Source organism: Artemia franciscana, chromosome 18, assembly GCF_032884065.1.
Source record: "Artemia franciscana chromosome 18, ASM3288406v1, whole genome shotgun sequence".
Lineage (NCBI taxonomy): Eukaryota > Metazoa > Arthropoda > Branchiopoda > Anostraca > Artemiidae > Artemia > Artemia franciscana.
In genome coordinates, this window is record NC_088880.1 from 22,041,177 (window position 1) to 22,060,374 (window position 19,198).

Here is a 19,198-nt window from a genome sequence, read left to right on the forward strand (position 1 = left end):
AAACTAAAAAATCTAAAAATCTAAATAAGCTAAAAAAGAAAAAAAAGGAAAAAAATAAAGGAGAAAAACAAAACTAAAAAACGAATGTATATACAGACCGGGACACCGGGATACAAATGACGACCGGGACACAGGGAATATAAATGACGACCGGGACACAGGGACACAACTACAACGGGGACACCGGAGGAAACAGGGGGATGTAAATGACGACCGGGACACCGGGACAGGGAATGGTCGATTAGCAATCACCATCAACAAAGCTCAAGGGCAATCATTAGAATCATGAGGTATAGATCTGAATACAGATTGTTTTCCCATGGACCATTATATGTTGCATGTTCAAGAGTCGGTAAACCTGACAATCTATTTATATGCAAAGACAATGGGACAGCAAAGAATGTTGTATATTCGCAAGTTTTACGTAGTTAAAACCATATATATATATATCTATCTATATTCACAGGTGGGACATAGGGACACAACTACAATGGCGCGTAACTATTATGGCGCGTAACGACTTACGCGCGCGGGGGGGCTTGGGGGGGGGCGCGAAGCGCCCCCACCAACTAGGTGTTGGGGTGGCGCGAAGCGCCACCCCAACAGCTAGTATATATATATATATATATATATATATATATATATATATACATATATATATATATATATATATATATATATATATATATATATATATATATATATATAATCTGAGGACCGTAGGCCTGAACGATACCCCCCCAAAAAAGTAATTTTTTGTTGAATTTACAGGCATCTCTTATTCAAATTATAAATTAAGATGTTTTTAATGTAGGACTCTTCCCCCCCCTCCCTACCAAGAAATAAGAATTATTATCGGTCCCTCGAAAAACGTTCCTGTGTACGTGCCTGATGATGTTCATTATTTTTATTTTTGAAAAACAAAGCAGCTTATCTTTTCTTCTGAACTAGACATTTCAATATTAAAATTATTACTTGATTACATTCCAGTTTAACTGCATTCCATAATCCCCTCCCACTGCCTGGATATAGCCCTACACACAAACTCCACTGTAGTCAAGTGGATTGAGGTCTGGGCTGGCTAACGGTCAATTGTCGCTAATAAATGGGGAATGTCATATGACGGCGTCGCTTCTTAACATTTCTTTGAAAAGGGTGTTAAAACGGTGGTGAGAAATTATCAGCAGGACATTTTAACATATGTAGTTGAGCCCCCTAAACCAAGGCATGTTTCAAAATAGACCATGGATAATCCAACAGGACTCTGAACCTGCGCATAAGGAACTACTCAATAGTGGCTTAAGAATTATGTACCCAAATTTATCTGTAGCGACCTTTGGCCGTCAGCTAGCCCAGACCTAAATCCACTTGACTACAAATTGTTGTCAGTTTTAGAGGGCATGGTCTGTACAAGACGTCACTATAATCTGGATTCACTGAGGAAGGCACTGGTAGAAACTGTGGACAGTTTTTCTGAAGATGTCGTCCGCACAGCGATCGATGACTGGCCTAACTGACTTCGTCGCTGAAATCAGGCAAATGGCGGCCATTTTGAATGATTCTTTTGTAGAAACTGTGGATTATGGTAAAAACTGTCGGCAATTTTTCTGAAGATGTCACCCGTACAGCGATCGATGACTGCCCTAACTGACTTCGTCGCTGAAATCAGGCAAATGGCGGCCATTTTGAATGATTCTTTTGTAGAAACTGTGGATTATGGTAAAAACTGTCGACAATTTTTCTGAAGATGTCGCCCGTACAGCGATCGATGACTGGCCTAACTGACTTCGTCGCTGAAATCAGGCAAATGGCGGCCATTTTGAATTATTCTTTTGTAGAAACTGTGGATTATGGTAAAAACTGTCGACAATTTTTCTGAAGATGTCACCCGTACAGCGATCGATGAATGGCCTAACAGACTTTCGTCGGTGTGATCAGGCAGATGATAGCCATTTTGAATAATGCTTTTGTAGTTTGTAGTTCATTATATCAGTAATAAAATCTGCAACAAATTTTCAAATCAAACAAGGTGTTTATTCTTTTTAGTTAAAAACCATGTATCAGTATTTATGGCAGGAGTAGGTATGTTACTACTACTACTACTAATAATAATAACTCACTGCAGCACCAAGCCGCCTGAGGCCGACACAGCTACGCACGCTCCTCCTCCAACCTAATCTATTTGAAGCCTCCCTCTTTACACCCTCCCAGGAAGTTCCCATTTCCTTTAAATCTTTATTTATGACATCCTCCCAACCCAGACAAGGACGACCTGCTTTCCGTGTAGCCCCAGACGGTTGGTCAAAAAGGACAATCTTCGGTAATCTGTCATCCTTCATCCGTAGAACGTGGCCTAGCCATCTCAACCTTTCTTTCATTATAGCCCTAGAAAGCGGGATTGAACCATATTTTTCGTACAGACTACTGTTTTAAATACGGTCAGTCAGCCGGGTACCCAGAACAATCCGTAGGCTATTTCTCTGGAAAACATCTAGTAAATTTTCATCTGCTTTTCGGAGCGCCCATGCTTCAGAACCATATTTGACCACTGTCATCACTGTAGCTTCCAATATTCTAATCTTGGTTTTCAGACTTATCTTTCTATTCTTCCAAACTTTTTTTAACTGTGAAAAAACACCCTGAGCCTTAGCTATTCTACTTTTAACATCTTTACTGCTCCCACCATCTTTACTAATAATACTACCAAGGTAACTGAAGCTCCCAACCTGATCAATCTTTTCGTTACCTAATGTCACCTGTTCATCTTCACTTATTCCTAGCCTTAGTGACTTAGTCTTCTTAACATTAATTTTCAAGCCTATTTTAGCACCCTGAACTCGCAAAACCTCTAAAACTTCATTCATTTTGCTCACACTTCCATCTAATATGCTTAAATCATCAGCATAATCTAAGTCCAGGAGCGTTTTTCCTCCCCATTTGACTCTTTGGTCTCCAATTGCCTTTCCTGTGCTCCTTAAGACGAAGTCCATCAAACTTAAGAAAATCACTAAAAATTTTGCATATAGCCTAGGATCATATCCAGACCTTAGGGAGGGAAAGGAGGTGTATTCAAGCCTGAATAAGCTCTTCAAAACCAAAAAATAGAACCTTTTTGTGTTTGATTGAGTAAGAATTTTTTTTTTTATTATTATAGTGTTTTGTTCAGAAGAGGAGACAAAATGCACTGTTGCTGAAATAAGTACACAAAAGGAATGGAAACAACAAAAACAGCAACCTGAAGTATTGTGCATAGGACTATATTCAAGAACTGGTGGAGGGGGGGCTGGGATGAAATTAAACTGAAAGCGTAAATTAAAAAATGGTAACCTTGGTGTAAGATTTCCTGTCTAGACTACCTATGACAACAGTTCGGATTATCCCCTCTTCTGAAATAAGCACTATAATAACAAGATCCGCCCTTTATTACATTCAAATAATATCCATTTGTTAGATTTTCAGAGTTGCGTCCAGTTTAACTGTATAATAGTCACACCCCCCCCCCCCCATTGCCTAACTACAGCCCTAAGCTATACACTAAAATGTTCTGATTTTGTCGGTTAATTTTTGTCAAATTTCAAATTTTGAAATCTCAACTAATAAATCACAACAACAAAAGCATCAAATAGTTGTATATATCCTAGGGCTATATCCAGTTTTTTTTTTTTTTGAGGGGGGAGAGGGGGGCTGTTAAGCATTTGAGCTTGAAGCATCTCTTAAAATCTAAGGAGCTAAAATTTTATGAATGACATGAGGTAAGAATTTTTTTATTATACTGTTTAGTCTGCTTTACTCTTTTCCCCCTCCTTTGAAGTTTTAATCTCCTTTAAGTATGTACAACATCTTACTAATAGCTAAGGGTGTTAAATTGAACTTTAAGGCATCTGCTGAAGGGGATGATGAACTAAATCAAAAGATTCTATGTTCATCCAGGTATTCAAAAGGGTTATTTGTTATATCTTGGGAGGGCTAAGGATATTAAGTCGAAACTTTAAGTGCTGATCTATATTAATCACTAATGTAGGAAAACAGTCTTTGTTTTCTCCTTCTGTCTTTTTTTTTTCTATGCGTTTGTGCTGTTGCACTGGTGATTTCTCTTCTCATTATATATATATATATATATATATATTACTCACGGAGTTTCATTTACTCACGGAGGAGGAGGTGGGTCCAAAGAATATATTTTAATAGGCGCAATGTTTTGGAGAGTAATAATTAAAATGTTTTTAGTAAATTACAATGAAAAACATAACAAGTTCCATAAAAAAATAATAAAGATCTCCTAAGATATAAGGGAGGGAGGTACAGAGGTCGGGATAACCCAACTCTTGAATTTTGCCTGGGGAAGTTAGCTTATGCATTTTTTCCCGAAGAAGCCACTTAACGAATAAAAGAAGGACGGCGAAAAAGAAGGAACAGGGAGATGGACGAATCAAGAGGAAGCCGATACAGTTGAATTTATAAAGGGATTAATTTAAAAAAAAACAAGTTTTTTAATTAAAAGTAAGGAGCGATATTAAAACTTAAAACGAATGGAAATTACTCCGTATATGAAAGAGGCTGTTCTCTCCTCAACGCCCCGCTCTTTACGCTAAAGTTTGACTCTTTTTCTCAACTCTACTTTTTAAAACAGTAATAAACTTCAGCGTAAAGTGTGGGGCGTTGAGGAGGGATCAGCCTCTTTCATATACAGAGTAATTTCTGTTCGTTTTAAGTTTTAATATTGCTCCTTACTTTCAGTTTAAAAAAACTTTTTTTAAATTTAATTCCTGAACGTTTTTGAATTAATGATGTTTTGATTTTAGCTCTCTGCACATGAATAATTAAAACGGAATTTGCATATTAATTTATTTTTATGGCTTAATGGCTTTTTCATAGTTTTGATTGGACGATTTTGAGAAAAAAGGAGCGGGGGAGTAGGCCTAGTCATCCTCCAATTTTTTGGTTATTTAAAAAGGCAACTAGAACTTTTAATTTTTTACGAACGTTTTTAATAGTAAAAATATACGTAACTTACGAATTAACTTACGTAACGAACTTCTATATTCGTATGTTTTTATTACATATATGAGGGGGTTCACCCCCTCGTCAATACCTCGCTCTTTGCACTAAAGATTAAATTTTGTCCCAATTCCTTAAGAATGACCCCTGAATCACAAAGGCCGTAGAATAAATAGTTGAAATGAATAAAATTATTCTAGCGTAAAGAGCGAGGTATTAAGAGAAGGTGAACCACTCATATGCGTAATAAGTTCTGCTCGTTTTAAGTTTTAATGCTGCTCCTTACTTTCAGTTGAAAAAAATTTTCATACTTATATTTGCATTGTTCTTTAAAAAATGCTAAAAAGTCCTCCACCCCCTTCATGGAAATTTTCTTCCCCCACGACAAATTCCTCCACGGAAAGTTTTCCCCGCATAACCCCCTCCCGTCAGTCCCTCCTCCCAACCAAAAATTCCCCCTGAAAGCGTCTGTACACTTCCCAATAACCATTACTATGTGTAAACACTGGTCAAAGTTTGTAACTTACGGCCCCACCCACGGGGAATGTGGGGGGGGGGAGTAAATCGTTCCCAAAGACACAGTTATTAGATTTTTTCACTATGCTGAATAAAATGGCTATCTCAGAATTTCGATCCGGTGACTTTGGGAAAAAATTGAGCGTGGGAGGGGGCCTAGGGTTTTCGGTCACTTAAAAGGTCAATGTTGGTATTACCGGAACAATTTTTTTGGGTCATGAAACTATTGTTAATAGATGCATTTTGACTATTATACTATTTGAAAATCTTTTCTCTCTTGCAAAACTACGCTTGTAACTTTCGATAGGTAAGTCTAAACTTAATGAAACTTATATATTTAAAATCAGCATTAAAATACAATTCTTTTGATATAACTATTGTTATAAAAATTCCGTTTTTTAGAGTTTCGGTTAGTATTGAGACGGGTCGCTCCTTACTACAGTTCGTTACCACGAACTGTTTGATAGTTCAAGGGCATAGCCAGCGTTTGTCATGTACTTAAAACAAGACACGGGTAAAAAAGAAAAAGAAGAAGAAAAAAACTAACTTGAGACATATGTACACACTTATGAGCCATCTAACTCTCATGGAAGCCGAAAAATGACTGGTGAATGAAAGAGATCTAAACCAGTTGGATAGTTCAAACAGAACGGTGATTTACCAATTAGGTGCAAAGGAATTAATGGAAACGCACACATCACTTGATTTTATATACAGAGATATAAAAAAAACACATTTTTTTCAACTGTTTTCAAAAATGAGGAGCAACATTAAAACTTAAAACGAACAAAGACTATTCAGTATGTGGAGGGAGGGGGTGCCCGTCCTTGTCCCTTGCTCTTTACGCTAAAATTTGAAAGTTAAAAAACACTTCTGATTCAAATTCAGTGGCTCTTGTGTTTCAGTAGTCGTTCTTAAAGAAATGGGACAAATCGGGCAAAAAATCAAACTTTAGTGTAAAGAGCAAGGCGTGAGGAAGGGGAAGCCCACCTCAAATACGGAATAATTTCTGTCATTCTCCCGTTAAGTTTTAAGGTTGCTCCCTACTCGGAGTTTAAAACAAACGTATTTTTTTAAAAGTTAACTGACCCTTTTCCGAATAATGTCACGCAAGGCCGTATCCATGATTTTTCCCGGGAGGGGGTAAGGAACACATCAAAAATTTGTTTATATACATTTTGTTACGTTTTTACGAGTCGGACAAACATTTTAGGGGGGAGGGTAAGGAACACATCAAAAATTTGTTTATATTCATTTTGTTACGTTTTTACGAGTCGGACAAACATTTTAGGGGGGAGGGTCAAACTCCCTAACCCCCTGGATACGGCCTTGATGCCAAGAAATTCTTCCTCCTTTCGTGTAAAATTTTACCTTGAAAATTCTTATTATGAGAAATCCCCCCCCCAAAAAAAAATTTCGTATATTTCCAAATAAAAAATACTACATATAAAAAATGGTCATATTGTCTATATTACATCCCTTTCCCCAAAGGCTGTGGGAGTTATGTCATCCATGATATAATCGATGTCATCATCAATTCTGAAGTACGCTGAGCCAAATGCCTATCTCAGAATTTTGATCAGATGTCTTTGGGGAAAAAAGGAGTGCGAGAGGGGGGATAGTTACCCTCTCAATTTTTGGTCAATTGAAAAAGGCATTAGAACTTTTGATTTTATTTCGAACGAGTCGTCTCCCGATATCCTAGGACTATTGGTTTAATATGATCCAGGGCTTTATCAAGCATTCTTTTCGGGGGGGGGGAGGATTATAAAAGTTTTTCTGGGTGTTACCAAAAAACACATTAAAAATTTGTTTTAATTTATTTGGTTTACGTTTTTTACGAGCCGGACAAATGTTTAGGTGGGAGGGTGGTCCAAAAAAAGAGAGCCTTTTTTTTTTGGCAAAAAAAGCAGAAAATTCTACATTTTTGTAGACAGATACTTGAAACCTTTACAGTAGGGTCCTCTTTGAAAATCTGGTAAATTTTCCCAGGATCGTAGCTTTTGATGGGTAATATTATTCTTAATGAATTGAAATCAGCATAAAACGCCAATTATTTTGATGTATTAATTGTTTTTCCAGAGTTTCGGTTACTATCGAGCTGAATCGCTCCTTACTTGTAGTGACCACGAACGGTTTGACTAGCAAAAAGAATAACTTTCAGCAATTTTCTAGTAATAAGCTTGATCAGTCTATTATCGCCTCCTTCAGTAATTTTGGACCTCCGAGCCATGCAGTTATAGTCTCTCTCCTTTGCTTCTTTGTTATTTAGTTGTTTTGAAAAAATAATCTAGATTTTTTCTGAAAAATCTTGTATGTTTCAGGAAATCTTGAATATTTTAGAAGAATTTTACCCGCTGTTACCGAGCTACACATGGCTGTTGTATATAAAAAAGAAGAAATCTATGAAACCAGTAGTTTTGCTCCATAATAAAATTAGAAAAAAGTCTGTACCCTCCTTCCTAGAGCGAATAATTTTGTCTTAGTCCCTTCCCAGTCCGGATTCTTGGGAAAATTCCTGTTTATGCAAAGCTTAAGCCAATGCATTTTTTCTCCTTCTTGGATGGCGTAGTGACTTTGACTTAAAAGTTTTACTTTTAAGATGTCTTTATGTATGACGTACTGATTTCAACTTATTGTTGCGGCAGTTTTTTTTTCGTACTACTGGCTGTTGGAATTTATCAATAAAATAAATGTTTTAATGAATTAAACTCATTGGCTGCTTTTTCAGGTGAACTAGAGAGCCTGTCGCTTGAAGAATCCGCTTTAACCTCGCGCCACTCAGAAAATACTCGCATTGTTCCAGGAGCTACGTCATCGGAACGATCGAACTTGGACTCAAGTCGTTTGTTTACAAAAGTCCGAGTGGTTGACCAGACAAAGGGATCAGAAATTTGCGAAAGACATCTAAGTCAGGTGTTACTCCGTGGAGAACAAATTGTTTTGATTTCTGTTGTGAGTGGCAACCCTGTTGGAAGTCAAGTAAAAAACGAATAGGCTAAGACAGCTTTGCTGATTCGTAGATGCTTGGTCAATTCTATTTGATTATAAATAAATATGTTTTTTCTATGTCTTGGTAGAATTCAGGTTTTAGAAGAAAATCACGATATCGTCTAAAACCTGGACCGTTTCAATTCCTGTTATCCTTAATTTGGTTCGATTAATTTACAAAACTGAAACTTGAAAGTTGGGTCTTCGCAACTCGATGGCATTGGCTGTGACATTTTTGGGGTTATGGAGTTGAATCTGTAATATGTATAGTAGTATAGAGAAATAAGAAAGAGAGACTAAATATCAAATTTTCGTCAGAGTTTAGCTGAGTTCATCAAATAGGTGAGAAAACGAGGATTTTTTCCTCATGGCAAAATATGAAGACGAAGAACAAGCAAATATTTCGAAATAGACCTCCGCCAAGTCGTCCTCAGTGCTCGTAAGAAAAAAAAAACAACAAAAAACAAACGAACAAAATATAACCTTTCCAAGTGAACTTAACAAGAACACAGTAGATACTGAATAAAAAAGCCAGCGAGAAATAAATGGAAAAATATTCACCAATTTGATTGAACAAGTATTCTTTGCCTCGCAATTGATTTTGCCTTTCTGCAACTTCGATTTTCATTAGATATGTGGGCTGGCTGTCTTAAATTAGACTGGGCGAAAATATTGATTTAGTCTTTTGAAATTAAGTTGTTGTAAATTTGGCTTAAGAAAATATCCACTGTGTCTCTATTTATAGCCAAGTTTCTGTTTATATGCTTTTTTTTTATCTCAAAATATATTTTGAGATAAAAAAATTTATCTCAATATTTTAAAATATTAAAATTTTTAATATTTTTTTCCTCTTTAAAAGATTGCGGCTGACCATTTACAGTAGTTATAAAAGCTGCCTCCTAAAAAAGAACCAAATGTTCAGGATTTTCAAATATATGGAGGGCCAAAACAGAATCAAAGTTGTCATTTTTATTTTCGAATTTCAGGGACTTATTTATTGAAGTTTTGCGTTCATGCAAACGTCCCCCAGTTGTTGATGGTTCCTACCAATGTAAAGTTTCCCACATGAACACGGCACTATGTAACACCATTAACCAGTATAGGGTCAACTTTATCCTTTCCCAAGTGGAAAAAATGTTCAACTTTTTGTTCAGTTTTGAAAGAAACAGAGGGATTATATTTTTTCAAATGTTTCCAAGCTTGTCACTGAGTTTCGAGATGCATGGTAAAATGGTGAAAGTTTTCTTTTCAATTGCCGGAGTAATTAAACCAAGGGGGACGGAGTCTCTATTTTCCTGTTTTATCTTTTTTAGCGTCTATAATATTTTCAAATTAATTGAATAGTCAAAGGAATTGGTTAATTGAGTAGTCATTGCAGAAGAGAATATCTTTTACATAATTTAATTCAGAATTTACATGATTACCTGAAGAGATTTTTAGAACTCTGTCGACAAAAGAGATTATAGATACTACTAAAGAGACTATGTTCCCAAACAAAAAGAATATCATCAACGAAGCGAAACCAGAGAGTGTTTTAAATGGAAACTATTGAAAGCAGATTGCTATATGAAATTCATGTAAAAATTTGCCTAACTTAGGAGATAAAAAAGTGCCCATGGGTAGGCCCATGATTTGAAGGATAAAATTTTCTCGGAACTTAACCTTTGAAATTTTTTTTTATTTATTTTACACAAAGATTTCTTCGACTTTTTTTTATAAGTCTTGAAATGACATTAAATATACTTATAGCAAAAGAGATTCACTTTTGATATTTTCAAAATACGAAATGAAGATGATATACATAAGTTAGTCATGATTTTTCCTATTAGAAAAATAATGTTTGTAGTGATATTTTCCTTTTTTACTTTTCTTTGAACTTTTTTTTGGCGGACTTGGAAGTTTTTAAACAACTTATATAAGACTCAAAATTGAATAAGTGCTATATTCAATGAAGTATTTTATGGAATGGGGTCAAAACATTCTTTCACATTTTTTACGAGGATATTGTACATGTTATTATTCAATAAAAATGTTCTACGCTTTACTTTGTTATGTTTCCATTATTTTAGGGTACGCAAGCAAGTTGAAAGTTTAGAATGCTTATTGAAAAGTCAAAGATGTAAGAAAAGGAATTTTTAGAGACATATGTGTTACTAGCGAGAACATAGGGGGAATATTAGAATCTGAGATAGGTTAACAGGGACTTTTGCCAAAGTCTGAGAGATATGAGCAGGATTCTTTTCCAAAATCCACACAAATAGACGGTCATACACACAGGAACATAGAGAGAGACAGAAACACACACGCACATACAGTTACACACACCAACACACAAAGACAGATACAGGTACAAGCAAATACCAGCTCAGACACACAGACACAGAGAGAGACAAAAACATGTGTTTTGTCTCGTAATAAAAACACTTAATAAAAGTGCTTGCATTAATTTTTGGTACTCAGTCAGCAACTAAACACTCGGAATTTATCAACTACCTGAGTTTATTGTAGTCAAAAGTGCTTTGATTAATTTTTTTACATGTCTGATACTCAGTCACCAACTAAAGGACTCGGAATTCACCAAGTAGCTGAGTTTGTTGTAGTCAAAAGCGCTTTTATTAATTTTTTAGTGCTCATCCAGTATATAGAACACTCAGAATTTATCAACAACCGAAGTTGATTGTAGTCATAAATGCTTTTATTGACCTTTTGATGCTCAGTCAGCAACTAAGACACTCGGAATTTGCCTACTATCTGAGTTTGTTGTATGCAAATGTGCTTTTGTATTGATTTTTGGATAATCAGCTACCAATTAGAAGACTTGAAATCTACCCAGTAGCTGAGTTTGTTGTCAAAAGTGCTTTTATTAATTTCTTTGGTTCTCAGCCAGCAAAGAAAACACTCGGAATTGATCAATTACCTAAGTTTACTGTAGTAAACGTAGTAAAAGTGCTTTTACTAAAATTTTGATACTCAGTCAGCAACTAAGACAGCCAAAATTTACCTACCAGCTGAGTTTGTTGCATGCAAAAGTGCTTCTTATTAATTTTTTGATAATCAGTTACCAATTAAAAGACTCGGGATTTACAAAGCACCTGAGTTTATTATAGTCAAAAGAGCGGTTGTTTGCCTCTCTCTCTCTCTCTCTCTCTCTCTCTCTCTCTCTCTCTCTCTCTCTCTCTCTCTCTCTCTCTCTCTCTCTCTCTCTCTCTCTCTCTCTCTCTCTCTCTCTCTCTCTCTCTCTCTCTCTGTGCCTGTGTGTCTGAGCGGGTGTTTGCTTGTCTCTGTGTCTGTCTTTGTGTATTTGCTTGTCTGACTTTGTATGTTTGTATTATTTTCTTTTTTCTCTCTCTCTCTGTGCCTGTGTATCTGAGCGGTTGTTTGCTTGTATGTATCTCTCTCTCTCTCTTCGCCTGTGTGTTTGTGCGGGTTTTTGTTTGTCTCTGTGCCTGTCTTGGTGTGTGTGTGTGTTTCCCTTTAGGTACCTGTTATTATGGCTGTCTGTTTGCCTGCTTGTGTGGATTTGGGAAAAAATCCAGCTCATCTCTCTCAGATTTTGGTAAAAGTCCCTGTTAACCTGTCTCAGATTCTAATGTACCCTCTTTGTGCTCGCTAGTAATACTTATGTCTCTGAAAATTCCTTTTCTTACATCTCCGACTTTTCAATAAACATTCTAAACGTTCTACTTGCTAGCGTACCCTAAAATAATTGAAGCAAAACAAAGTAATGGATAGAATGTTTTTATTGAAACAATGACATGTAGAATATAATCATAAAAAATAAAAATGAATGTTTTGAATCAATTCCATAAAATACTTCGATTATTTTTCTCTTGACATGGCACGTATTCCATTTTGGGGCTTATTGAAATTGTTGAAAAATTTTTTCAAGTCCCCACAAAAAAGTTGAAAATATTCTAAGTTAAAAAAAAGAAAAAAGTCAATACAATCATTATTTTATTAATAGGAAATATATCGACTAAAATATGTATATCATCTTCATTTCGTATTTCGAAAGTTTAGCAAGTAAACTTCTTTTGTTATAAGTATATTTAGTGTAATTTTAAAACATGTAAAAAAAAGTGGAAACAAATTTTAAGTTCAAAAAATTAAAAAATGTTAGATTTCAAAAAAAGTTCCAAGTTAAAAAAAAGGCGCTCAAAAAAGTTGGGGGAGGGGCATTGGAGGCTTTAGAGGTGGGGCACGGATGACTATAAATTTCCTCTAGGAAAATGCCATAATAATTGATTAATTGGGCACAAAAGCTCGCCAGCTTACTTTGCCTAAGCACGTATAATAAGAAAAAAGGGGTAACAGACTTGTCGCTTGTTTATATATTGAAATTTGGTTCGTATTATAAAATTCTTTTAAAATCCCGCTTTATATTCACTTACTGTAAGAAACTTATAAAAAAGTAAACCGCTTTCATTCACCCGAATATAAATTTATTCATAGAACTGTCATGGAATTACTGAATATAAAGTCTGTACCGTCTGTAATATGCTAATGAGGTGTACAGTCTGTGATATGCAAATGAGGTTTAGGGTATATACAAATAAGGTTTAGGGTATATGCAAGTAGAGCCTGAGGTGTAAAGTCAGTACCCATCTACCCATTACTACTTAAGGATTCTTCAGAATTGTATTTAAAAGTTGAAGTAAACCCTTTTGGGTTGATTTAATTTTTAATGCAAGTACGAACCAAATAGAATTTCCGCTCTCCAAGGGGATACTTGGGAAAAGTGCGAGGCTTGAGACCTTTTTCAGTTGAAAGTTTTAAAAAATCACATAGACTTCTTTTTTTCGGATTTTTGTGGGCAATACAAAAGTCTGGCGGAAAGTTAAGGATTTTTCAGAATTTGTTGGGGAGGGGAAGTAAATCTAATTTGATTTACTATTTATTTCACAAATGGCGTTATTTTTATCTTTCTTTCTAAACTAAGCTACAATAGTGATGAAATGTTGAAATACTAAGCATTCACGAACACAATTCTTCTTTTTTATTCCGTCACTACGCAAAAACCTTCTCTGGTTTTTAGTAGAGAGAAATAGATGCCTTTAAAGGTGATAAAAAGTTTTATTTTGTCTTGCTATGATAAAGCTGCGAAAGTTGGCAGAACACTTGCTAACTAAGCTATTGACAGAATAGGAAAAGCTGTATGTTGATGCTACAACAGAGAAAGAAAAAGGAAGTACAGTCAAAGATATTATTCGCTACAGGTTTTGTTCAGTCTATATTAATGTTTAAGTTTTCACATAATTAACTTTAATCTTTCAAGGAATATTTCCACGTGCTAAGATATAATTTGTTTTTAAGTTTTTTCTTTGCTAATTTTCATCGACAGTGTTTCTTGAATTGTAAACAGATGCAGCTGCCTGCATTTTGTGTAAAATTTATTGAAACTTATCTGGCAGAGAGACCGACAAAGAATCTACTGGCTGTCATGAAATTTTGTTTCGATAAAAAAAAAAAAGAAATCAAATTACACAATTTCCAGATTTAAATGTCACTTAAGTATTTCCTACACCACACTACTTTTAAAATTATAAATAAAATGCATAAATAACGGGTAAAACTTTGATTAGCACATTGAGATATCTGAATTTCACGCGTTATTTGTATGTTTTCATCTTATTTTGTAATTTTATTTCACCGGCAGGTATATTTCACCGGCATAATATATATATATATATATATATATATATATATATATATATATATATATATATATATATATATATATATATATATATATATATATATATATATATATATATATATATATCAAAGTATTAATTTATATTGATTTAAAAGTATTTTTCTACAAAATAAGTTTTTCGGAGAAAATTAAAAACTCCACTAAAACAAATATGAGCAGGAAATAAAGTCTAATAATCCTCCAAGCGTAAATCTACCAGAAATCACCATCAATAAATAAGTGAAACCACAAACGAGCAGAAATAAGGATAAATAACCAAGTCAAACTCAAAACGAATAGAAATTAGCCTCAGTAGAACTGACAACCCCCATGTCTTCTCAAGACCAGAACGTAATTTGTGCTTTACCGAAAAAAAGAAATGAACGTTAATTGTCAGTTTAATATGCATACACTGATATTTATTCCATACAGTCTTAATAATTTTGGATTTACTTAAGTTAAAAAGCGAAAACGTTTAGAATGTATTTTGTTTTCAGGAAAACCGAAAATCATACTTCGGATGCTAAAATGAGATTTTCTCGACTTTCAAGTTGGTGAAATGCAATTCCACGTTTAAGGGTTTTAGATCACTAAAATCTATTAGTTATCTTAGTATTTGGATTTTCTTGCCTTTTCGACCCTTTTCGGCAAACACTGATGTTTGCGGCATAAAATGGCAGACAACAAAACTTTGCTGTCGTCCGACCTCTTTTATTGCTTAAAAAGGTCACTAAATATTGTGATTCTGGCTCACTTAGCCCTATACTAATATTCTACCACCACTGGTTCAGCACGATCAACGCTGAAAAAAAAAAGAAAAAGAAAAAAGGAAATGGAGACCTATCAGTACTGCCCATGCAAAAATTGGATTTTCCATCTCGTCCAAGGGGGGACGTCAAGTCTCAAGTTTAGGGTTTCTGACACTGGTAATTTCAGTGCCGCACTCTTTATTTCGATTTGACACCCTTTTTCGAGGGGTTTCATGCTCTTATGTGAAATTATCAAAATTTGATTTGAACGATTAAAAATACTGTTGTGTTAAATTGAAACAACAATCATTATTTCTGCGTCACCGTTCATTAGGAAATGTTTCTCAATAAAAATGGACAGGTAAGATTTCGCTTACTATGGGCCGGGTTGGCTCTCTACTAGGCTGTAGCCACTGGTGGAATCATGATATTTACCAGCTTTAAGCATAATAAATTGAAATATGGTCGTCCTTGAAGGAGTTGGGGAAAATACTGTGCTTGAGACCTCGTCCAAATTGCAAAAAAGGAAATCATGGAATACCATGCAATTTTTGTCTATATAATGATTAAGGAAGAAATTTATTGGGATGAAATAAGAAAGGCAACCGTGATCTCAAATATTTGTGGTTGAGCCAGTTCATGTTGCCTCCCCTTTTCTTGCTCATGCCTTGCACACTGAGTGTACTTTAGCATTTGGACAAGGGGGAGATAAATGATCCTTACTTCTGTTGAAAAAAGGAAGGATATCTGGACATGGTGATAAAAAGTAGCTTTTGAACAGGAAATATAAAATTTTCACGGTCTATCTTTGGCGGAAATTAAATAAAAAAAACAAGTTTTTTTAACTGAAAGTAAGGAGCAAAATTAAAACTTAAAACGAACAGAAATTACTTCGTATATGAAAGGGGCTGCTTCCTTACCAACGCCCCGCTCTTTACGCTAAAGTTTGACTCTTTCTCTCAACTCTTCTTTTAAAACAGTAAAAAACTTTAGTGTAAAGAGCGGGGCGTTGATGAGGAAACAGCCCCTTTCATATACGAAGTAATTTCTTGTTCGTTTTAAGTTTTAATTTTGCTCCTTACTTTCAGTTAAAAAAAACTTTTTTTTTTTTTATTTAATTTCTGAACGTATTTCAATCAATGCATGTTTTGATTTTGGCTCTCCGCAGAGGAATAATTAAAATGAAATTTGCATATTTATCATTTTTTTTTTTTTTGCTAAATGGCTTTCTCTTAATTTTGATCGAATGATTTTGAGAAAAAAGTGCGGGGATGAAGCCTAGTTGCCCTCCGATTTTTTGGTTAATTAAGATAAAGGCAACTAGAACTTTTAATTTTTTACGAATCCTTTTATTAGTAAAAGATATACGTAACTTATAAATTAGCTTACGTAAAGAAGTTTTGTATTCTCATGTTTTTATTACATATATGAGGGGGTTCGCCCCCTCGTCAGTACCTCGCTCTTTACACTAAAGCTGAAATTTTGTCCCAATTCATTAAGAATGACCCCTGAATCACAAAAGCCGTAGAATAAATAGTTGAAATTACTAAAAATACTTTAGCGTAAAGAGCGGGGTATTAGTAGGAGGTGAGCCCCTCATATGGGTAATAATTTCTGTTCGTTTTCAGTTTTAATGCTGCTCTTTACTTCCAGCCGAAAAAACTTTTTCGTATTTATTTTTTCATTGTTTTTTTTTTTTTTTAAATAATGCCAGTAAATCCAGCGCTCCCTTCATGGAAATTTTCTTCCATGGAAACCTTCATGACAAATGTCCCTTCATGACAAATTCCTCGATGGAAAGTTCCCCCAGCCTATCCCCCTATTCTCAACCCCTCCCTCCAACCAAAAAATTCTACTGAAAACGCCTGCACACTTCCCAATAACCATTACTATATGTAAGCACTGGTCAAAGTTTGTAACTTGTAGCCCCTCCCACGGGGCCTGCGGGGAGTAAGTCGTCCCCAAAGACATAGTTATAAGGTTTTTCGACTACGCTGAATAGAATGGCTATCTCAGAATTTTGATCCGTTGACTTCGGGAAAATAATTAGCGTGGGAGGGGGCCTTGGTGCCCTCCAATTTTTTGGTCACTTAAAAAGGGCACTAGAACTTTTCATTTCCGTTAGAATGAGCCCTCTCGCAACATTCTAGGACAACTGGGTCGATAAGATCACCCCTGGAAAAAAAAAACACGCATCCGTGATCTGCCTTCTGGCAAAAAATACAAAATTCCACATTTTTGTAGATAGGAGCTTGAAACTTCTTCAGTAGGGTTCTCTGATACGCTGAATCTGATGGTTTGATTTTCGTTAAGATTCTATTACTTTTAGGGGGTGTTTCCCCCTATTTTCTAAAATAACGCAATTTTTTCAGGCTCGTAACTATTGATGGGTAAGACTAAACTTGATGAAACTTATATATTTAAAATCAGCATTAAAATGCAATTCTTTTGATGTAGCTATTGGTATCAAAATTCCATTTTTTAGAATTTTGATTACTATTGAGCCGGGTCGCTCCTTACTACAGTTCGTTACCACGAACTGTTTGACTACTATGATTATTCGCTGATATTCTGCAAATTAATTGAAAAAGCTGAAAAAGATTCTGAAAATGAAGGATTGGGCAGTTTAAGATGTCAAAGAAGTCTTGTTTTGTATATTTTGAATGGAAAAGTGAACTAGGTAACTAGGAGGCTTTTAACTAGGTGTAAGGTTACCACTTACACCTGATAAGGTTACTAGGCATAAGGAACCATTTTGTTGCATGTTAGGAAAGCACATTTACTATTGTTTTAGTTTGAAATTCTTAAAGAACTTAATTTAGAGAGTAATTTCGATATTTTCAAGAGCAACAACAGCAATCCACTTTATTTAGAAAATGTTTTAGAGCATAAAACATTTTTCTTTAACGTTTCAGCCTTTCTTCATCATAGGCAGCGTAGTAAGCTATGAGTAATTAAGTACTTAGTGTAGCTTCATATATTATCTTTCCAGGTCACTTCATGTGGAACGGTTTGGTCGAAGAAAATTTGGAAAGGATTTTTTCGATGAGAAATTGATTGACAAAACCCCCATAACCCCTGAGCAAGAGCCGTAAAAAATGCAAGTTGCCCATTTTTTAAATATTGATTTCTTAACAAAAAAAAAGGGATTTAGTTTGATTTTGGATGTGCAATTGGCTTGAAATCCTTAGGAACCGTCCTCTGGGTAAACAAAATAGAAGTTTCTGTCCAGGGGGAGGAGGTATATTGCCTGGGAATTGACCAAACACTTCTTGTTCCTGATTAGTTTGATTTAAGGATATCTCTTATGGATATTTATTTACACTGGGAAATTTATGGCGAATTTCCCAGTTTTTTCCAAAACTAAACTCTGGAAACAATAAGCGTACCCGATCAAATAAAAATACGCTGTATGCCCTAATTTTCAAATTATTGACAATCGCTTGGGAAGGGCTTAAGGGATAGAGCTGAACTTCGAGTGACGATTGGGGACGGAGGGTATCGATTGGACTTTAGATTTTGACTTGGGGAGAAGGAGCGGAGTTCAACTGAAAGTCTGACTTTGTGTTCCAATGCTTTAATACTTTACAGCAAAGACAATTAGAACGGGGATACAAAGTTAATTTCACAATGCCTCAATAATGAAATAGCTTATTGACTCACATTTGCTTTAAGCAGTAAAATTACCAGTTCAATTGGTTATAAAACAAAAAAAAAACAAGTTTTTTTAAATGAAAGTAAGGAGCGACATTAAAACTTAAAACGAACAGAAATTACTCCGTATATGAAAGGGGCTTTTCCTCCTCAACGCCCCGCTCTTTACGCTAAAGTTTGACTCTTTCCTTAACTCTACATTTTAAAGCAGTAAAAAACTTTAGTGTAAAGAGCGGGGCGTTGAGGAGGAAAAGCCCCTTTCATATAAAGAGTAATTTCTGTTCGTTTTTAATTTCTGTTACATTTTAAAGCAGTAAAAAACTTTAGTGTAAAGAGCGGGGCGTTGAGGAGGAAAAGCCCCTTTCATATAAAGAGTAATTTCTGTTCGTTTTAAGCTTTAATGCCGCTCCTTACTTTCATTTAAAAAACTTCTTTTTTTGTTTCATTTCTGGACGTTTTTGAATTAATACATGTTTTGATCTTGGATCTCCGCACATAAATAATTAAAACGAAATTTGCATATTAATTTTTTTGGGCTAAATGGCTTTTTCATAGTTTTAATCGGAAGATTTTGAGAAAAAAAGAGCGAGGGAGT

General features: G+C 35.1%; 2 protein-coding genes across 9 annotated transcripts in view; one reads left to right on the forward strand and one right to left on the reverse strand.

Moving 5' to 3' along the window:
• Positions 1 to 8,583, forward strand: part of LOC136038753 (U7 snRNA-associated Sm-like protein LSm11) — a 48,803-nt gene extending 40,220 nt beyond the window's left edge. Inside the window, exon 5 of the mRNA XM_065722120.1 lies at positions 8,246 to 8,583. Coding sequence (XP_065578192.1) covers positions 8,246 to 8,511 — 266 coding nt within the window. The 3' untranslated portion in view covers positions 8,512 to 8,583. The remainder of the gene's footprint in view (positions 1 to 8,245) is intronic.
• Positions 1 to 19,198, reverse strand: part of LOC136038751 (ets DNA-binding protein pokkuri-like) — a 194,271-nt gene that overhangs the window by 162,366 nt on the left and 12,707 nt on the right. For 2 of the 8 annotated variants that reach the window (XR_010620291.1, XM_065722111.1), the window contains exon 1: positions 6,062 to 6,120. The exons of 3 other annotated variants lie outside the window; for them this stretch is intronic. The gene's annotated coding sequence lies outside the window, so the exon portion shown is untranslated. Of the gene's footprint in view, positions 1 to 6,061; positions 6,121 to 19,198 lie in introns of those variants that run through there. 3 more of the 8 variants (XM_065722112.1, XM_065722115.1, XM_065722117.1) reach the window with 2 other exon arrangements.